This window comes from Physeter macrocephalus, chromosome 19, assembly GCF_002837175.3.
Source record: "Physeter macrocephalus isolate SW-GA chromosome 19, ASM283717v5, whole genome shotgun sequence".
Classification (NCBI taxonomy): domain Eukaryota; kingdom Metazoa; phylum Chordata; class Mammalia; order Artiodactyla; family Physeteridae; genus Physeter; species Physeter macrocephalus.
The window spans coordinates 10,823,890-10,844,120 of record NC_041232.1 but is presented as its reverse complement, the minus strand read 5'-3'; the positions used below and the strand labels follow the sequence as shown (position 1 = coordinate 10,844,120).

General features: G+C 42.9%; 2 protein-coding genes across 3 annotated transcripts in view; one reads left to right on the top strand and one right to left on the bottom strand.

The window, feature by feature from the left end:
* Nucleotides 1–2,133: 2,133 nt before the first annotated feature.
* ERP29 (endoplasmic reticulum protein 29) lies at nt 2,134–9,861 on the bottom strand. The gene is made up of 3 exons (XM_007114341.2): nt 9,545–9,861; nt 4,822–4,960; nt 2,134–2,956 (listed from the first exon to the last, which is right to left on the bottom strand). The coding sequence occupies exons 1-3, from the start codon at nt 9,686–9,688 to the stop codon at nt 2,454–2,456; spliced, it is 786 nt and encodes a 261-aa protein (XP_007114403.1). The 5' UTR covers nt 9,689–9,861; the 3' UTR covers nt 2,134–2,453.
* A 239-nt stretch (nt 9,862–10,100) lies between these two features.
* TMEM116 (transmembrane protein 116) overlaps nt 10,101–20,231 on the top strand; it is a 165,172-nt gene continuing 155,041 nt past the window's right edge. Inside the window, exons 1-2 of one of the 2 annotated variants that reach the window (XM_055080419.1) lie at nt 10,101–10,219; nt 17,056–17,158. In XM_055080419.1, the coding sequence (XP_054936394.1) occupies nt 10,146–10,219; nt 17,056–17,158 (177 nt within the window). In that variant the 5' untranslated portion in view covers nt 10,101–10,145. The remainder of the gene's footprint in view (nt 10,220–17,055; nt 17,159–20,231) is intronic. The other variant, XM_024120573.2, reaches the window with a different exon arrangement.

Sequence of the window (20,231 nt, the reverse complement as noted above, 5' to 3'; positions counted from 1 at the left end):
ACCCGCGTCCCCTGCATTGGCAGGCGGACCCCCAACCACTGCGCCACCAGGGAAGCCCCATGTTCCGTTTTTGAGATGCTGTCACTGCTTCAATGCAGACATGTTATTTCATAGTAACAAGTGGAGGCTAAGCAACCATGAGCCAAATGCTTATAAAAATTATTTGTGGGGTACCTATAGCAGTTTATGCTTGAGGAACAGAGCTTTTTTGCAACCTCAGCTTCCATATATCTTAGTAAAAGTGGGTCCCAGGTATTGTACTATTATATATATATATATATATATATAGTGTGTGTGGCACCAATTACCAAGAATTATTAGTAAATTAAAATTATCCTTGGAACTATTTGAGAAAACTTGCAGGTTCCTTAGCACAGGATTCTTCATGTTGGATCCAGGGGCTCACGTGCTTCAGTTTATCTGGAAATTCCCTTAAACAGTCTGGTTAGTAGCATCTGAGCCACAATATTAGTGATTATATGCTAAGCAGTAGAAGGAAGGAATCCATTTGATGTTAGGGAAGATTTTTATGTGGCATATGCAAATCACTACAGATTCTAAACTAGAAACAGGGAGGGCCTATCTTTAATGAAAAATACTTCACACAAAGAGCCTCTGATGTATGATAATCTAGTCCTGTCCAATAGCCTGTGTTTCTTCAACTCAAGACCCTAGGCTTATAAAATAATGATACCCAGCATGGACCCATCCAATGAAGTACCCATAGACGTGTTGCCCCTTTTCTTTCTCTTACAATTGAGATGAGACCACATTCAGGGACTGAATGCATTTAGTTTTAGAGTTCTTTCCCTACCTGTCATTTGTCTTATTCTGATTTCCATAAGACAATGAATACTTAATTCTTTGGAAGTGACCCTGTTTTAGGTAGATGAGAAAAAATTAGAACAGCTCAAGCAAGTTTACCAGTGAGAAGCATGCAAAAAGATCTTACAAGTTTTTCAATTAGAATTAATGAGTAGGGGACATATTGAAATTGTTGGGCCTAATATATATTCTTTTGTCAAATGTTAAAGAGTATTTGTGCTATGTCAGGTGTTTAGGTTTGAACATCTTTTATCTAGTTGATTTGAACTGTTAGCTTAAGCTGCACAATTTTTTTTTGTTCCATCCAATTAAACACATGGGTTTTCCTGCATTTTTTGTTTCCAGTGATCTTAAATACCCAATCTGGCTGAAATGAAGGAACATAGACAATCTGAGGTTTTATTTGCCAACTCTGCTCAACTCATAAATTTCTTTATGTGGGTGCAATTAGATATATTTCAGGAGCTGCAGTTTGATATTTCCAAATAGTTTAATATGAAAGTTTGGATGTTAACATGAAGCTTACTATTGCAGATTATTGCTCATCACTCCTGAGATCTGAAAGTCAGTACAGTGCTCCCCCACTCTGCTTTTTAAAAGTTGGTACTTATTGAGTAACTAACAGTGACAAAGTGACTCAGATGGAAAACTATCCCTTTCTAAAAAAACTTTCAAATTGGACTGAATTGTATCATTTAGCTGCCTAAATCCAACTCTTAAAAAAACCTACCAGGTTATATTAGTAAAACTAAGAATTTGCTGAATGTATCTCATGGAGTATGAAAAAGAACTATACTGCCATTCAATTTTGTGTGTGTGTGTGTGTGTGTGTGTGTGTGTGTGTGTGTGTGTGTGTGGTACGTGGGTGTCTCACTGTCGTGGCCTCTCCCATTGCGGAGCACAGGCTCCGGAAGCACAGGCCTAGCGGCCATGGCTCATGAGCCTAGCCCCTAGCCGCTCCGCGGCATGTGGGATCCCCCCGGACCGGGGCACGAACCTGTATCCCCTGCATCGGCAAGCGGACTCGCAACCACTGTGCCACCAGGGAAGCCCAGCCATTCAATTTTAAGGACCAGAAAATGGACAGTGCCTTTTACCACTTGCAATCAGTCCACTTGAATCTGAACACCTGTGGAAAGTAATAAAGGTAGGCCTTGAGCTGGGACTAGTTTCCACAGTGTTACCAGGGTAGTCTGTTACCCTGGTAGAGCAGAGTCCACACCACCTTAGATTAAAAAATAAATTCAAAGGAGAAAGCAGGTCATAGGCCAAAGTATAATTTGTAAAAGAAAACTGAATGGCTTCAGGTCCATTTAACCAAAACACAGAAACTTTAATTGAATCAATTATATCTGTCAAAAACCTGGGCAGTACACTCTTCTTTATAGCACCAATTCCTTCTGAGGGGGAATTTCACAAGCCATCTGAGTAAATGTTCCAGCTATACCGGACTGGTTACAGAGATGTTCCAAGCATAGTTACACCAGCATCAATATCTGGGAATACTCAGATTTCTGGTTTAGTGCCACTTTTCCTACGGCTCCCTTATATCCCAGGAGGGTCTCACAGCCAGCAGGTAGCTTACCCCTCCCCACCCAACCAAACCCTTGAAAACCCTGGAGTGCCTTTCACAGCTCCTGCTTCTCAGCCCCCTTCTTCTGGAAGGCAGTCAAAATGTTTAGGCTCTTCTGGAGCTCTTCCTTCTTCCCATCGCTCATCTTGTTCTTCTCAATCAGCTTGGTGATCCGGGTCATCTCTGAGGCTGGGAAGTCCTCACCTTGGTCTAAGATTTTTCCCATGATCTTAAGGTATTGCTCGGCCCACTTCTTCTCAGCCTCCTTCACACTTGCAAGGTTGTCCTGCCCCTGCTTCAAGAGGGCCTGGCGGGCCTCCATACCAGAGGCCCTGATGAACTCTCCAGCAAGGGTGTCATACGCAGGCAGGCAACCAGGCATACCTAGGTAAACCCCATGTCCCTTTAGCCAGCGCTGGATGGCTCCAACCTTAACTGCCCCACTATATAGGACTGGGTTCTCAAAGTCCCCATCCCGGAAGAGGTAGAAGACTGGGTAGTTCTCCTTGTCCAACTTGTATTTCTCACTCAGCTCCATATTCAGCTTGTCACCATAATCTGTGAATAGAAACCAGAGAGGAGGAATAAGACATGAGGAAGGTATGGCAGGAGGTTGCTGTGAGGCCTATCTGAGCTGAGGGGAAGAAGAATCTCGGCTGTTTGAATTCCTCCTCTGCTACTTCCTAGCCATGTGGCATTAGTCAAATCCTTTAATCTCTCTGACCTTCATTTTCCTCATCTGAAAAAGGGTAATTCTGCATATTTATTATATGCCCACTATGTGCCAGGGACTGTTCTAAGTGCTGGGGACTTAGTTGTGATTTAGAGTGACTAAAAGTATCAAGCTCTCTGACCTCAAGGAGCTCATACTCTTCAAAGAGTGAGAAGAGAGATAATAAACCAATGAACCAAAGTGATTAGTGCTATGACGAAAATAAAATGGTGATATGACACAGTGATTGGGTGAGAAGGCCCACTTTGGGCGGTCATGGAAGGCCTCCCTGTGAAGATGACATGAGCTGAGGGACCTGAATATGCAGGAGACATATCAGACATATCAATAGCAGACACATCAATTTGTGGGAAGTGTCTCAGGCAGAAAGGACTGCAAGTGCAAAAGCTCTGAGGCAGGAATGAGCTGGGTATATTTAAGGATTACAAAGTGTAGTATGGCTGGAGGTTAGTGAATGTGTGGTAGGTAACGAACTCGGTCCCTACTGAGTTCTGTTGGGAGGACCCAATGAGGGGATATGTGCACTTAACCTGGCAGAGTTAAGTGTTTAATATGTGGTAGCTGTTAGTATTTGCTATGTCTTTCCCAAAAGGCAGCAGCAGCCCCAAGGGCTACAACTGGTTTCTTACACCTGGCCAAGACCACCTATTACTGGGTAGTAGTATAAAAAGTGTGGGGTTCCAATCCTAGTTCTGGCACTTTATAATCTTGAGCAAGTTACTCTAAGCATCTGTTTCTTCATTTGGGGAGTCATAAAACTTTCTTCACAGAGTTGCCACAGGATGACATACATGTAAAACACTTAGCACAGTGGCCTGGCACATAATAAACATTTCAGAAATGTCAGCTATTGTTAATATTATTAAAGCCCCAAAGGAGTGGACACACAGTTGAGTTGGACTTGATCGACTGCCCTGAAGAAGTGTGACAGCTACCTCTATCCAAGACCAGACTCAAGAGCTCACTAGGGAACTGTGGCATCTCAGCTGGGAGGAAGCAGCATTCCTCCTAAGAATACACACTTAGGAGGAGTTCTGAATGAGCCCCTTGCTACCCCAGCCTGAGACAAATCATTTAAGCTCCTTGAGCTTCAGTTTTCCTCAAGTATAAAAAGGAGATAATGCATCTCGCTTCTCAGGCGAGGTTCAAGTGAAGATTAAAAATGCAATGTCTGTGTACATCTTTATGGACTGAAAAACCACGAAATGTTGGCAACTATGTATTACAGTTGTCCCTATGATTGAGAGCTACCCTTGGTTTAGTGGCAGCTCTGGTGGATCTGAGCAAAAGCCCAAACCCAATAGTTTTGGTACAAAAGAGCTGAAATGAAGATGGAAAAACTGACTACGCTGTCCCCCGGGAGGCAAGGCACCCCCTCTGACTACAGTCCCCTGCAAGGAGAGCTCCAAGCTCTCACAGTAAGTTTGATGTCAGTGTGGGTGAAGGGTGAAGGATGGTGAATTCCCTCCCCTCAGGTACCTGCAAGGCTGAGCTGAGGTTCTGTGGTCACAGAATCTGCTCAACCTAAGCTTGCCATGGGTACCAGACTCCTTGAGAGGACATGACCCCATTTATACTCTTTGTGTGTGGCTCAGACAGAAAGGTACTGGGTGTTCCCCCTACAAGTAGGGAAATAATTCCTAGTTTCCTCCCCCTTTGCCCTCCTCAGTCATCCCAGACTTGTCCATACCTGAGATCCCCACCTCTGCCACCAAAAGATCATCGCTGGAAGCCGAGTTTTCAGCCAGACGCTTGAACTCATCCTGCTTCTCACCGTAGGGGTACTGGGTGTCAAACTTCACCAAGACGAACTTGCATTTGGGAATGACCTGAGGGCATTCAGAGCTGAGCAAGTGGGGGTTCCCAAGGACCTTTGGGGCTAATTCCCTTTCCCAAGGAACCCCTGTTTAAGAAACAGAGTGGAAAACAAGCCCACAAGGGAGACAAGCTCGCATATACTAACCTTCATTCATTCATTCACCCACTGATTCACTTAACAATTTGACGGTGTCTACTATTGAGTACCCCATTAAGTAGTTGCTCACACTAATCAAACTGTCTGGAACAAACAATGCTACAGATGTACTAAGGCCTTCTCCTCCAGTGGCCCTTTTGGTAAGGCTAAGGAAACGCATCCTTAGCACATGCCACATTGGCCCCTGTCGTGCCCATCATCCCAGGGGCCTTTCTCTGGCAATGAACCAGAAATCTGACCCAAACCAACCAACCGTCTATAAAGGAGTTGGCACCACGGAGGATGCTCTGGCTAGGGAGTCCAGAGTTTGCACTCTGCAATTTCAGGGCTCATAGGAAGTTGCTGAGAGGCCAGGCTTGGGACAATGTCCCCTCCCTAAACTACAGTTTCCTTGAAGTTAGAGCTCTAAGACCTAAACTGTCAGGGTCCAGACTTCTATTTCAATTATGGTAAAATTTACATCACAGAGATTTATTACATTAACTGTGTTGCACAACCATCACTAATATCTAGTTCCAGAACATTTTCATCACCCAAAAAGGAACCACGGATCCATTAAGCAGTCATTCCCCAATCCTCCTTCCCCCAGCCCCCGGCAACCACTAATCTGCTTTCTGTCTGTATGGATTTGTCTACTCTGATGGACTCATACAATAAATGACCTTTTGTGTCTAGCTTCTTTCACTTAGCATAATGTTTTCAAGATTCATTCATGCTGTAGCATGCATCAGTATTCCATTCCTTTTTATGGCCAAATAAATATTCCATTGTATGGATATATCATATTTTGTTTACCCATTCATCAGCAGATGGACATTTAGGTTGTTTCCACCTTTTGGTTATTTGTGAATAGTGCTGTTGCAAACATTTGTGTACAAGTTTTTGTTTGAATACCTGTTTTCATCTCTTTTGGGAATATACCTAGGAGCGGAACTGCACTGGTCATACAGCAATTCTATATTTAACTTATTGAGGAATTCCAAAACTTCATTTTGATGGTTTCACCCAATGCATAGATTTTATCTAATAAGCTGCCTCTGGTTGGCAGTACTGCCTCCCCTCCTCCTACAACTTTTAATTTTTCTAATCAAAGTCATCACTACGGGTTAATTTTTCATCACAGGCAATCCCTGCCATAATTAAGTCAAGCTGACATCAGTCCAGTTTTTGTTAGTCCTTGTTTCTTACTGTGGGTTGCTGTCCATTTCGTTTTAGGTTTTAAAAAATATTTAACAGCGCCAGAGGACACAAGGGAAGAGGGAGGAGGGACCAGAACAGGTAATCTTTTAAGTGGTCACTGACCCCAAAAAGTCTGAGTTCTGGAGTCTAAGAGCAAGGAAGACTTAAAAATATAAATCAGATCACATCCCTCTGGCCCATTTGGCCTTATTTCAGTTCAACACAGCAAACATTCCCACTCAGGGCCTTTTCATTTGCTGTCTCTGCTGGCTAGAGTGCCCTTTCCGTGGTTCTTTCCATGGTTGTCAAAGCTCAGTTCAAATGTCCTCTCCTAACGGAGAGGCCTCCCCCACTCATACCATCTAATTCTGCTTCATTTCCATCATACTCTAGCAGGCTACTGCCCGCTACTTTCTTCACTGCATTAATCACTCTCTGAAATCCTTATTTGCTTGTTGTCGGTCCTCTACACTAAAATATAATTTATGAGAATAAGGACCGTCTCTGACCTGTTCTCTGCTGTATTATCCCTAGTGCCCAACAGTGCCCTGGCATGTGGCAGATGCTCCGAAAATATCTGATAAATGAACAAAACCAGGGCAGGCTTTGATAGCAGATGCTACATGTCCAGGGAGAAAATTTTATAAAAGAACACATGAAAACCTAACTTCAAAGGGCCTACATTTATATTATGGAATAATATTAATAATCATACAGTGGTGTAACATTGAAATAGAATTGAGAGGCCTTAATCTTTTATTTTTACCATTCTTAGCCATCAGCAGAATGGTTTTGAATGGCAAACATTGGCACAGCTAATTTTTTCTTGTTCTTTTACTCAACCTGTACCTCTTAACTGCTTTAGAAATCTCTCTCGGGACTTTCCTGATGATCCAGTGGTTAAGACTCCGTGCTTCCAATGTAGCAGGCACGGGTTCGATCCCTGGTCAGGGAACTAAGATCCCACATGTGGCACAGCGCGGCCAGAAAAAAAGGAAAGAAATAGAAGTCTCTCCTTTCTTCATCCTTGAGGAATCAGCTCCCCCATAACCTACAATTTAGTTGACTTGCTTCTTCAATGTATAGATGAATTCATTATTCATTCATTCATTCAATAAAAAGGTAGTGAGGGGGCTTCCCTGGTGGCGCAGTGGTTGCGCGTCCGCCTGCCGATGCAGGGGAACCGGGTTCGCGCCCCGGTATGGGAAGATCCCACATGCCGCGGAGCGGCTGGGCCCGTGGGCCATGGCCGCTGAGCCTGCGCGTCCGGAGCCTGTGCACCGCAACGGGAGAGGCCACAACAGAGGAAAGCCCGCATACCACAAAAAAAAAAAAAAAAAAAAGGTAGTGAGGACCTAACATGTGCCAGGCACTGTTCTAAGTGATCACAGCAGTAAAGAAAACAGACAGGGTTTCTCATTTTTAGTGATGGTAAAGGGCAAGAAACAAAAAAAGACACTGGAAATCACTGAAAGGCAAAGCACGGAACAAGTCTCCTGTATATGGTAACCCTAGGAAGCTCCGCTTTTGTTCAATAGTGAAGGAAGAGAGTGAGATTTAGAAAGGGACTGGAGAAAACATTTGTTCATTCATTCGACAAATTATTATTGAGCATCTTCTATGTAACAGGTAAACTGCTAGGTTGTGCAGATGATCAGTGAACAAGACACACAAGGTGGTTCTTCACAAGCATATAATATCCTAGTGTGGGACACAATACACTAGACAAGAAAATAAAATCAGTGATGAGTGCTCTACAGAGAAATCAAACAGGGTAATGTGACTGGCACTTTAGACTGGGGGTGGGGGAAATCTGAGAAGGTAACATTTAACCCAAGCCTGAACGACGAGGAGCAACCAGCCTTTCAAAGATTGGGCAAAGAATGTTCCAGTCACAAAGAACTGCCAGTACAAAGGGCCTAAGGCAGTAATGAGCTAGAAACAGCCAAAGGACAGAGGGCACGGCATGTGTGGTTGGAGCAGAGGGCACAAAGAGAATGGTTAGGAGATGAGAGGAGAGGGAAGCAAGGGTCAGATCATGTAGGACTTAGGCTACTGGACTGAGAGGCTCCAGAGTGAAAACAGGGAGGCTAGTGAGGAGGCTACATAACCATAGCCTAGACTAGGGTGGTAGCTATAAAGATGGAGGCACACCAATTGATTAGGAAATACTACTACTGTTACCATGCAGTTTCCCTCTAAGTCACATTTGCTCTGTGATGTTACCCCATATCCATGTTTGGGTGGTAGGGGTGTCACTTTGCCAGGAAAGCCCCCCAAAGCCCCCCAAAGCAAAGGGTGCTGTGGGGTGTGTGCCTGACAACCAGCCAGTCATACCTACACTTTTAAATTCTTGAAACTTTGCATTCAGTGAGCCACCGCTGCCAACTCCACAAGGAACCCTTTTGAAAATACGAAGATTTAAACCAGTTGATATAGATTTAGAGATTTAGAGCTCCACTTCTTGGTTTCACTTCCCAGCAATGGGTACAAATTAAGAAAATAAATTAATAAATCTCAACACTTAGCTTGCCCATCTCATAGGCGAAGTTAAAAAGGTGCCAGTGGGTGTAAAATTAAGGGATTGGGACTGCATTCAGCCTTCAATATTTCCAACGTCCATTTACCGAGGCCAAGACCCCAATTCTGTAAATATGAAGGCGGGGGTAGAGGCGAATCCTTCCTTCCATGTCTCGACCCGATTTTGTCACCAGGCCCAAGACACTCACTGTAGGGAGGTTGAACCGAAGTTTATTCATAACTCTAGCACTTTTTAAGGAGACGCAGAATATCTGGACAGTTGCTGCAATCCAAGCCAAAGGGAGAGGGGCGCTGAAACGCAGGCTATCGAGCCGCGTTTCCAACCTTGCCCCACCACAGAAGGGTGGCTTCCGCCTAGTACCGCCCTCCGAGTCTCCTACTTGGGATTTGAGGACTGGATCTCGCCCGGCACCGCCCTCTTCCCATATGCGACGGGAAGAGGCACCCAGCTGCCTCGGCTGCACCTCTGCAGTTCTCTTGCAAAAGAGGAATCAAGTGCAAATACTGCAAAGGTGCGCGGGGACCCTGGAACACGTACGCTCCATGGTCATGATACGGCCTCGGCCCAGATTCCACCAGTTCTACAGGACGGTGGGAAGTAACGGGATTGTCGCTACAGACCACCTCCTGCCAGCTCTCTGTCCCCTGTGTCCCCCACGGGTGCGCGCTCCCCTGGGCAGTCTGGCTGCACCTGCGCGCGATGTCCCCCGCCCGTTACCTTGTAGAAAGTGATTGTATCCAGGGGAAGGGCGCCCTTGGTGTGCAGGCCGCTGCCGCCTTGCGGAGTAGAGAGGAGCAGGAGGAACAGGAGAAGGGGAAACAATTGGGAGAGAGAAGCGGCCCGGGGAACAGCGGCAGCCATAACGCCGGATTCTGGCAGTAAGAGCTAGGAAGGCTGTAGTGAAGCAAGCGCCGAGCCGGGAGTCACGTGGCTAGGAAGGCGGGCACGGGTGCGCGCACGTGTACAGCCAGGCCGGCTCAGGCCGGCCGGCCTGGGGTGAGAGGGAGGAGCCACGTGAGGGGCGGGGAAATGGAACTGCCGCGCGTGCGCACTCGGCGAAGCCCCAGCGGGCCTAGGGTGAGCGGGCCTGGCCGCGTGGCCGTGTGGGGGATGGACTGCAGTTCCGGGGCGGCTGGGGGAGGAGAGGAGGAAAAGGAGGACAGAGAGACTGCCGCGCACGCGCACGCGCACGCGCACGCGCAGTCAGCGAGGCTTGCTACCAGCCTGCTCTTTTCCCGTCCTCTTCCACGTGAGCCGCGGCGCGAAGCGCGTGTTCGGCGTCCTTGCGGCGCTTTGATGACTCTCCTCTTTTTCAAAGATGACGAGGCCAGCCGTCATTTCTGCCTGCCTTTGGTCCGTCAGGCAGTCGGTTGGGACCTGTTGCTACCTTCGGTTAGTCTGTCAGTCAGTTTGACTGTGCTACTACCCCTCAGTCAGTCATACTCCTCTCCCTCCCTTAGCCACGACCCGAGTTGGGCAGTGAGACTCAGCTATTCGTCAGTATGGCAGTCAGGGCCACTCCTGCCGCTTCCCAGTCCGATATGAGACCTACTCTGTGGTGAGCGCCTCACCAGGGAGGCTCCAGGCTTCTATAAAAATAGGCTGCCCTGAAAGCTTAGTACCCGTCGAGCTGTGTCCTAGGCTCTCTGAAGATATATATATTTTAAATCCTAGTAATTCTCTTCAACAGGTGTTTGTTTAGGATAGTTTACACCAGATCCTGGTTTTTGCCTGCGGGAATACAGAATCGAGAGGAAAGAGCAGTGTACTGAACAAACTCAGTGGTGGAAGGAGACGTGGGAATAGTAATATAACCATTACAATGTAATCGGTAGAAAATAAGACTATATTACAGTCTCGTGAAAGCACAAATGGAGATTCAGTCAACCCTGCTCAGGAATGTCAGGGAAAGTTATAGACGGGAGATGACTTTTGAACTGGATCTTGAAAGAAGAGGAGGTGTTTACAGGGTAAACACCAAAGGATATTTCTAGCAAGGGGGAAAGCGTGATGAATCTGTGAAGGTAAATGGGCACGTTGTAAAGGGTCTTATCAAGCTAAAGGGTTTGGAGCCACCAGAGGCTGTAGCTAGGAGAGTGACGTTAGATTTGCTGTCTCTCAGGAATAAAGGGGATGCATTGGAATGGAGAAAGCTGAGGTCAGGGAGGTTCACTGCAATAGTCTAGGTGGGAGAGATTAAGGTCCTGTAATAGGACCTAATAGAAAGATGAAAAGGTGAGGTTGGAATTGAGAAACTTTTATAGGGTAGAATTCACAAGACTTGATGAACAAATGGATGTGCTGGTAAGAGAATAAATTATATAATGCACCATAAGGGGCTTAGCACCAAGTTAACTATTGCATGTGTCCAATAAATGTGTGTGTATGTATGTATGTATAAAGTAGTCATCAAAGATAATAGCCAATCTTGGGCAGCCAGTTTAGATAGAAATTTTGAGAGAGTCCAGTGTGGTGTGTGTGTGTGTGTGTTGGGAAGGTTCAGAAAAATTTATTTTGAGTTTGCCCTAATAAATTATTAAAGAAAATGCACCACATAGACAAGTGAATAGAAGTTAGAAGAAGGGATGATTACTGTGAGCTAAGGTGGTTAAAGAAAGCTTCATGTAGGAGGTGGAAACGGAGAACGTTTTAGGTGAAGAACAAGTGAAAAAAGAGCAGAAATGGAAATGAGCATGATGTTTTGGGGAATGACCGGTTTGCTTGAGGGAGTTCTCAAAACGGTAGATAGTAAGACAGTTTTAAGCCCAGGTAGGGGAGAATCTTGAAAATCAAATTAGGAAATTGCTATTTTTTCCTGTAGTCAATAAGGAGCTATTATCCACTTCTGAGTGTATAAATGCTTTGAGCACATCTACGGTAGTTACTATGATTGATCTGGAGTGACTTTTTAGTCATGATTAGTTTACAAGTAGGTTTTGAGAAAAGTGCAAGAAGTGGATTGGTTGGAGAGGGAAGGGAAATATTGGTACTTTTGTTATGAGTTGCAGAAGTGCAGTAATTGTCTTAATGCTGCCTTTTAATAGTGCCCTGGTCCCAGTCAGTTACCTCATGGTATAATTAGATTCTTGGCTTCAGGACCTTGACAACAACAATCTACACAAATAAGCCAAGTATAACTCTCCATATTTAGGAAGTCATAAAATCCCACAGTTGACTCTGTTGTGGAAAATCAAAAGGCTCACTCTGGGTGAGGTAGGAAGGAGGAGGTGGCAAGGCATGTTACTTGAGTGTGCATATGACTCAATGTAGCAGCTGGAGTAAGGAAGAAGGAAAATGGCATGGTCTGCTAAAACAACTAATACATAAATTCCCCATCTTTTTTTCTAACATCATCAAGCTGGTGAGCCCCCAGTCGCACTGACATCTTTTATTTCTCATATACACAAGGCATGTTCCTGCCTCAGAGCCTTTGTGCTGGCTTTCTCCCTCTAGAACACTTTTCTTCAAGATATTCATATGGCCGGCTCCTTCACTTCCTTCAAGTCTTTGCTCCAATGTCAGCTTCCTAAGATCTACCCTGACCATACTTAAAAGAAAATCTCTCCTCCCTGATACCTCCCTGCTTTCCATCTCCCTTCTCTCTGTTATTTTTTTCTCCATAGCACTCTTCAACTTAACATACTGTATAATTTGCTTATTTTCTTTTTAAAAATTAATTAACTAATTAATTAATTTGGCTGCATTGGGTCTTAGTTGTGGCACACGGGATCTTTCGTGGCGGCACGCGGGCTCTTCGTTGCAGCGTGCGGGATTCTCTTTAGTTGTGGCCTGTGGGCTTCAGGGCATGCGGGCTCAGTAGTTGTGGTGCACGGGCTCCAGAGCGCATGGGCTTAGTTGCCCCATGGCATGTGGGATCTTAGTTCCCCGACCAGGGATTGAACCTGCGTCCCCTGCATTGGAAGGTGGATTCTTAACCACTGGACCACTTAAGGAAGTCCCTGCTTATTTTTCTAAGTATCTGTTTCCCGTGAGGAATGGGTTTGTTTTTGTTTTTGTTTTGTCTTTTTGGTTCACTGTTATATCCCCAGCACCTAGAACAGTGTCTGGCACATGGTAGATGCTCAGTATATTCTTGTGCAGTGAATAAATGAATCAAGTCAATGAAAGAGGAACTATTCCATAGCTGTCTCTCAAAATTCCATTGGTCCTTTCTGCATTCCCTTCTTAGATCACATATTGTACTTTGGAGCTATCCCATCCCTTAGAGCTAGTTGCTTTTCCCCTGCAAGGTTTTGGTGATCTTAACACTTGTTTTTTTGACATAGATGTCTAGGGATTGAACCTGCGTCCCCTGCATTGGAAGGTGGATTCTTAACCACTGGACCACTTAAGGAAGTCCCTGCTTATTTTTCTAAGTATCTGTTTCCCGTGAGGAATGGGTTTGTTTTTGTTTTTGTTTTGTCTTTTTGGTTCACTGTTATATCCCCAGCACCTAGAACAGTGTCTGGCACATGGTAGATGCTCAGTATATTCTTGTGCAGTGAATAAATGAATCAAGTCAATGAAAGAGGAACTATTCCATAGCTGTCTCTCAAAATTCCATTGGTCCTTTCTGCATTCCCTTCTTAGATCACATATTGTACTTTGGAGCTATCCCATCCCTTAGAGCTAGTTGCTTTTCCCCTGCAAGGTTTTGGTGATCTTAACACTTGTTTTTTTGACATAGATGTCTTAATGAACACTTAAAGCAGATTTCACATTAAAAAATTGTTATAGAAGGAAAATTTACTCCACAGTATGATTTTCTCCAAGCCCCATCCTCCTTTAAGAAGCTTTCAATATATTTTTTTAATAGCAGGATTATTCACATCATACCAATTTTTAAAAAATATTTATTTGGCTGCATTGGGTCTTAGTTGCGGCACGTGGGATCTTTCGTTGCAGCATGCGGGCTCTTCATCGCCGCCTGTGGGCCTCTCTTTAGTTCTGGCGTGTGGGCTTCAGAGCGCTCAGGCTCTCTGGTTGTGGCGTGTGGGCTATAGAGCACGCGGGCTCAGTAGTTGTGGTGAGCGGGCTTAGTTGCTTCATGACATGTGGGATCTTAGTTCCCCAAGCATGGATCGAACTTGTGTCCCCTGCATTGGAAGGCAGATTCTTAACCACTGGACCACCAGGGAAGTCCCAAGAAGCTTTCAATATTTAATAACTATTTACTGAACATCTTTTACACACCACACACTCTTCTGGAGGCAAGGGTTACACTGGTGAACAAAATAGATGTGCTCCCTGCAGTCCTAAAGGAGAGACCAACATTAAATAAGTATACAAATAAATATATAATTACAAATTGTGATGATTTCTAAGAAAGAAAAGTTGAGGGCTTATGAAAGAATATGATGGGGGGGATTAATTTGCATTGAGGTGCATGGAAGACCTCTACAACAATTATATTTGAGCTGATATAAGACCTAAAGCATGAATGGGATTCAGCTCTCAAGGAACTTACCCTTGATTGATGAAACAAACATTAAATAATTATATAAATTTAAATTACAGATTACTATGTGTTAGGAAGCATTTTAGGAAAAAAAACTAGTATGTGCAAAGGTTCTAGAATGAGAAAGAGGGTGTTCCCTGGCGGTCCAGTGGTTAGGACTCTGTGGTTCCACTGCTGGGGGCCCGGATTCGATCTGTAGCAGGGGAACTAAGATCTCCCAAGCTGCATGGCGTGACCAATAAAATAATATAGAATGAAAGAGAGCTTGAAATATTTGAGGAACAAAAAGAATTGCATTCTGGAATCTTTTAGTAATAAAAACATCAGCAAAGAAGGAGATTATATATGCGGAGATGAAGGGTTGTTTACCACAAAATTGTTTGCAGAACGAAAAATAAATAAATGAAATTAAGAAAAACAAAACCTGAAAACAGCCTACATGTCCATCACGAGAGGAATTGTTGGATAAATTATCTTATGTGGAATACTATACAGCTATCAAAATTGATTAGAACTATTTATATTAAAGTGGAGAGATATCCATGAAGTAACAGGTGAGAACAGCAATGTATAAAGAAATATATGATCCCATTTTAAAAAACCTACCATACCACTGTAACAACAACCTCTGTATATATGTGTGTGTGTGTATAGAAGTATATATATATATATATATATATATATATATATATTTGGATATGTTTTAATGAGAATAGAGAATGATGTAGAGAAATATACCAGGCTTTTTGCATTGATTACAGTTCAGTTCAGGGGAGTGGAGAGAAAGAAAATAGGACTCTAACAAAAGGAAAAAAGGTTATTATGAAATAATGTTGAACAAAAATGTAGAATATAAAATATTAGCTATAGAATTACTACAAACATGTAAAAATTGAATATGCATAAGGACAAAGACTTAAAGTAACAAAAGTAAAACTCATTTTGACTAGATGAGATTGCAGCAAATGTTTTACTTTAGATTTCTCTTATTTTAATATTGTTTTTTCAATAAAGTAACATTAAAAAAATGCATAGGGCTTCCTTGGTGGTGCAGTGGTTGAGAGTCCGCCTGCCGATGCAGGGGACACGGGTTTGTGCCCCGGTCCAGGAAGATCCCACGTGCCGCGGAGCGGCTGGGCCCATGAGCCATGGCCGCTGGGCCTGTGTGTCTGGAGCCTGTGCTACGCAACAGGAGAGGCCACAACAGTGAGAGGCCCGCGTACCGGGAAAAAAAATAAAATAAAATAAAAAATGCATAGAGATTTTAACATCCAGGGATCAGATCATTTCAGCAGAGATGTTTTTCTTTCTTCTTTTGTCCCATGTTCAACTCGTTATTTTGTCTTATGTTATGCACTGTCATAAGCCACCTGAAATATTATCTAGGTCAAAGTGGGATGTAAATAAGTAAATAAAAATAACCTAATTCTTGTCAGTCTCTTCCCTTTTTAATCTATTCTGCACACTGCCAACATGTTACTCATGATAGTATCATGTAAAAGGATAATAATAATACTTGCTTCATAGGTTTGTGAATGGATTAAATTAATGTATAGGAAGCATTTAGAATAGGGCCTGGCATATACTACATACTCACCAAGGACTAGTTATATGGTAATTATGTCATATCATTTATTTGCTCAGAAGTTTATAATGGCACCTCTGCAGGATAAAATTCAAATTCAAGAGCCTCTACAATCTAGTTGTAAATAAAAATGCCACTTATAATATTATATGTAGGACTTCCCTGGTGGTGCAGTGGTTAAGAACCTGCCTGCCAATGTAGTGGACATGGTTTCAAGCCCTGGTCCAGGAAGATCCCAGGATCTTCCCAGGATCTTAAATGCCACGGAGCAGCTAAGCCCGTGTGCCACAACTACTGAGCCTGCTCTCTAGAGCCTGCGAGCCACAACTACTGAGCCCACGTGCCACAGCTACTGAAGCCCACGGGCCTAGAGCCTGTGCTTTGCCACAAAAGAAGCCACCATAATGAGAAACCTGCACACTGCAACGAAGAGTAGCCCCCGCTCGCCACAACTAGAGGAAGCCTGTGCACAGAAACAAAGACCCAATGCAGCCATAAATAAATAAATAAATTAATTAATTAATTTTTTTAAAAAGTGGCTACTGAGCTCTTGAAATGTGGCTAACCGGAATTGAGACATAAGTGTAAAATACACCCTGAATTACAAAGTACAAAATTAAGAAAGTGAAATATTGCAGTGATTTTTATATTGATTATATGTTGAAATGACAAAATTTTAAATATTTGGGTTAATAAAATATATTATTAAAATTAATTTTACCTGTTTCTTTTTACTTTTTTAAAAGTTTTTTAGAAACTTAAGTTACATATATGGTTCACATTACATATTTATTGGATAGAATGACTAGATTTTTAAAGTAAAATGTTGCTTTTTCTTTTCTAAAAAAATTTTGCTCTTTTCTTATTGAAGTATAGTTGATTTACAATGTTGTGTTATTTTCAGGTGTACAGCAAAGTGATTCTTTTTCAGATTCTTTCCCATTATAGATTATTACAGGATATTACATATAGTCCCCTGTGCTATACAGTAGGACCTTGTTGTTTACCTATTTTATATATAGTAGTGTATATATGTTAACCCCAAACTCCTAATTTATCCCTCTCCCCTCTCTCTACTTTGGTAACCATAAATTTGTTTTCTATGTCTGTAATTCTGTTTTGTAAATAAGTTCATTTGTGTCTTTTTTTTTTTTTGGCTGCATGTCACGTCATGTGGGATCTTAGTCCTCGACCAGGGATTAAACCCATGCCCCCTGCAGTGGATGCATGGAGTCTTAACCACTGGACCGCCAGGGAAGTCCCTGTATCATTTTTTGAGATTTCATATGTAAGTAGTATCATATATTTGTCTTTCTCTGTCTGACTTACTTCACTTAGTGTGATAGTCTCTAGGTCCATCTGTGTTGCTGCAAATGGCATTATTTCATTCTTTTTTATGGCTGAGTAATATTCCACTGTATACATATACCACATCTTCTTTATCCATTCATCCCTTGATGAACATTTAGGTTGCTTCCATGTCTTGACTATTGTAAACAGCACTGCTATGAACATTGTGGTGCATGTATTTTTTCGAATTAGAGTTGTCTCTGGATATGTGCCCAGGAGTGGAATTCCTAGATCATATGGTAACTCTATTTTTAGTTTTTTAAGGAACCTCCATACTGTTCCCCGTAGTGGCTGCACCAATTTACATTCCCACCAACAGTGTAGGAAGATTCCTTTTTCTCCACACTGTCTCCAGCATTTGTAGTATCTAGTCTTACATTTAGGTCTTTAATCCCCTTTGAATTTAATTTTGTATATGGTGTTAGAGAATGTTCTAATTTCATTGATTTACATGTAGCTGTCCAGTTTTCCCAACACCACTTATTGAAGAAACTGTCTTTTCTCCATTGTATATTCTTGCCTCCTTTGTCATAGATTAATTGACCATAAGTGTGTGTGTTTATTTCTGATCTTTGTGTCCTGTTCCATTGATCAGTGTGTCTTTTTTGTTCCATATTGTGTTGATGACGGTAGCTTTGTAATATAGTCTGAAGTCAAGGAGCATGATTCCTCCAGCTTAGTTTTTCTTTCTCAAGATTGTTTTGGCTATTCGGGGTCTTTTGTATTTCCATACAAATTTAAAAAATTTTTGTTCTAGTTCTGTGAAAAATGCCATTGGTAATTTGATAGGGATTGCACTGAATCTGTAGATTGCCTGGGTAGTATGCTTATTTTAACAATATTGATTCCTCCAATCCAAGAACATGGTACAACTTTCCATCTGTTTGTGTCATCTTCAATTTCTTTCATCAGTGTCTTTTAGTTTTCAGAGTACAAGTCATTTGCCTCCTTAGATAGGTTTATTCCTAGGTATTTTATTCTTTTTGATGTGATGGTAAATGGGATTGGGTTACCATTTCATCCTAATCTCTGTCCAGTTGATATTTTAGACCCAAGTGCAGTATACTTGCATTTATTTCTATTAACTTTTATATTATTATATTATTAAATAAAACTCATTATTCTAAAGTATAAGATCTGTTCCTCACAACTTTGGTACAGTCATTCAATAAATACTGAATGCCTATTTTAGTCACTTTTAGGCACTAGAGATATTGAGGTTAATGAGACAGATAAGTTGCCTGGTCCCAAGGAAGTTACAGTCTACTAAGGAGAAATAGGCACACAAACAAACAAGATATTTTAGAATTTGAATAAATGTTGCATCTCTGAGGTGATGACATTTGACCTGATGCTTGAAGGATGAGAAGGAGCTAGTCATGTGATTATCTGGGGGAAGAGCATTCCAGAGAGGGAAAAGCTATTGCAAATTATCTGAATTGGAAAAGTATTTGACATGTTGGATAAACACACAGTGGTGGGCAGACACTAAGATAGCCCCCAATGATGCCTGCGTCTTGGTATTCACACTGTTGTGTAATCCTCTCCCCTTGAGTGTTGACAAGATCTGTGATGCATAGAATACAGGAAAGGTGATGGGATGTCACTTCAGTCATTTGCTTACATAAGATTGAGACTTCCATGTCGCTAGGAGGGCATCTTGCAGAAGTCTACATGGCAAAGAACTGAGTGTAGCCTTGCACCAAGAGTTAGTTAGGAACTGAGGCCCTCAGGCCCACAACCCTCAAGGAACTGAATTAGACCAACAACTGTATGAACTTGGAAGCAGATCCTTCTCCATTTGAGCCTTCAGACGAGACCCAGCCCTGGTCAACATCTTGCTCATAACCTTGTGAGAGACACTGAAGCAGAAGACCCAACTAAGCTATTCTTGAACTCATAACTCACAGATGCTGTGAGGTAATACGTGTGTTTTAAGCCGCTGAATTTGTGGACATTTATTATGATGCAATAGATAAGTAACACGCATTTGATAAATATGCTCACTGTATTTTCTTTCAAGTTATTGATGAAAATCTTTTACAGAACAGTGTCAAGTCAGAATGCTGGTTCACTCCACTAGAAGCCATTTTTTTTAGAAGCCATTTTTATGTTGATATTTATCAATTAGTTAGCACTACCTTAGGTTTATTTAGAAATGCCCTTAATTGTGCTTCTACTTGGTCCACATCTTCTTTTCTTTCTTTCTTTTTTTCTTTTGGCCACACTGCTCGGCCTATGGGATCCTAGTTCCCTGACCAGGAATCGAATCCAGGCCCCAGTGGTGAAAGTGCTGAGTCCTAACCACTGGACCACCAGGGAATTCCGAATATATTTTCTTATTTTTATATCATGAAATTTCTCACAAAGTGTTTTGTCAAAATACCACATACACTGTGTCTAGTAATTCTGTCCAAAAAGAGAATGGGGTTAGTCTGGCATGATATTTTTAATAAATCCATGTTGAATTAATGGTTACTTTTTTCTAATTCTTTAAAAACACATCTTGGGGGCTTCCCTGGTGGCGCAGTGGTTGAGAGTCCACCTGCCAATGCATGGGACGTGGGTTTGTGCCCCGGTCTGGGAGGATCCCACATGCCGCGGAGCGGCTGGGCCCGTGAGCCATGGCCGCTGAGCCTGCGCGTCCAGAGCCTGTGCTCTGCAACGGGAGAGGCCACAATAGTGAGAGGCCCGCGTACCGCAAAAAAACAAACAAACGAAAAAAACATCTTGGGACTTCCCTGGTGGCACAGTGGTTGAGAATCTGCCTGCCAATGCAGGGGACACGGGTTTGAGCCCTGGTCCAGGAAGATCCAAAATGCTGTGGAGCAACTAAGCCCATGCACCACAACTGTTGAGCCTGTGCTCTAGAGCCCGTGAGCCACAGCTACGGAGCCCACGTGCCACAACTTCTGAAGCCCACATGCCTAGAGCCCATGCTTCACAACGAGAAGCTACTGCAATGAGAAGCCTGCGCACCGCAACGAAGAGTAGCCCCCGCTCACCACAAC

What these genes read in the sequence shown, in the direction of transcription:
- ERP29 (XM_007114341.2), bottom strand. Translation starts at nt 9,688, where the DNA reads ATGGCTGCCGCTGTTCCCCGGGCCGCTTCTCTCTCCCAATTGTTTCCC. An exon ending in ATACAATCACTTTCTACAAG is followed by an intron (nt 4,961 to 9,544) that starts GTAACGGGCGGG and finishes GAATGCCCTCAG; the next exon opens with GTCATTCCCAAATGCAAGTT. An exon ending in GGCAGAGGTGGGGATCTCAG is followed by an intron (nt 2,957 to 4,821) that starts GTATGGACAAGT and finishes TTCTATTCACAG; the next exon opens with ATTATGGTGACAAGCTGAAT.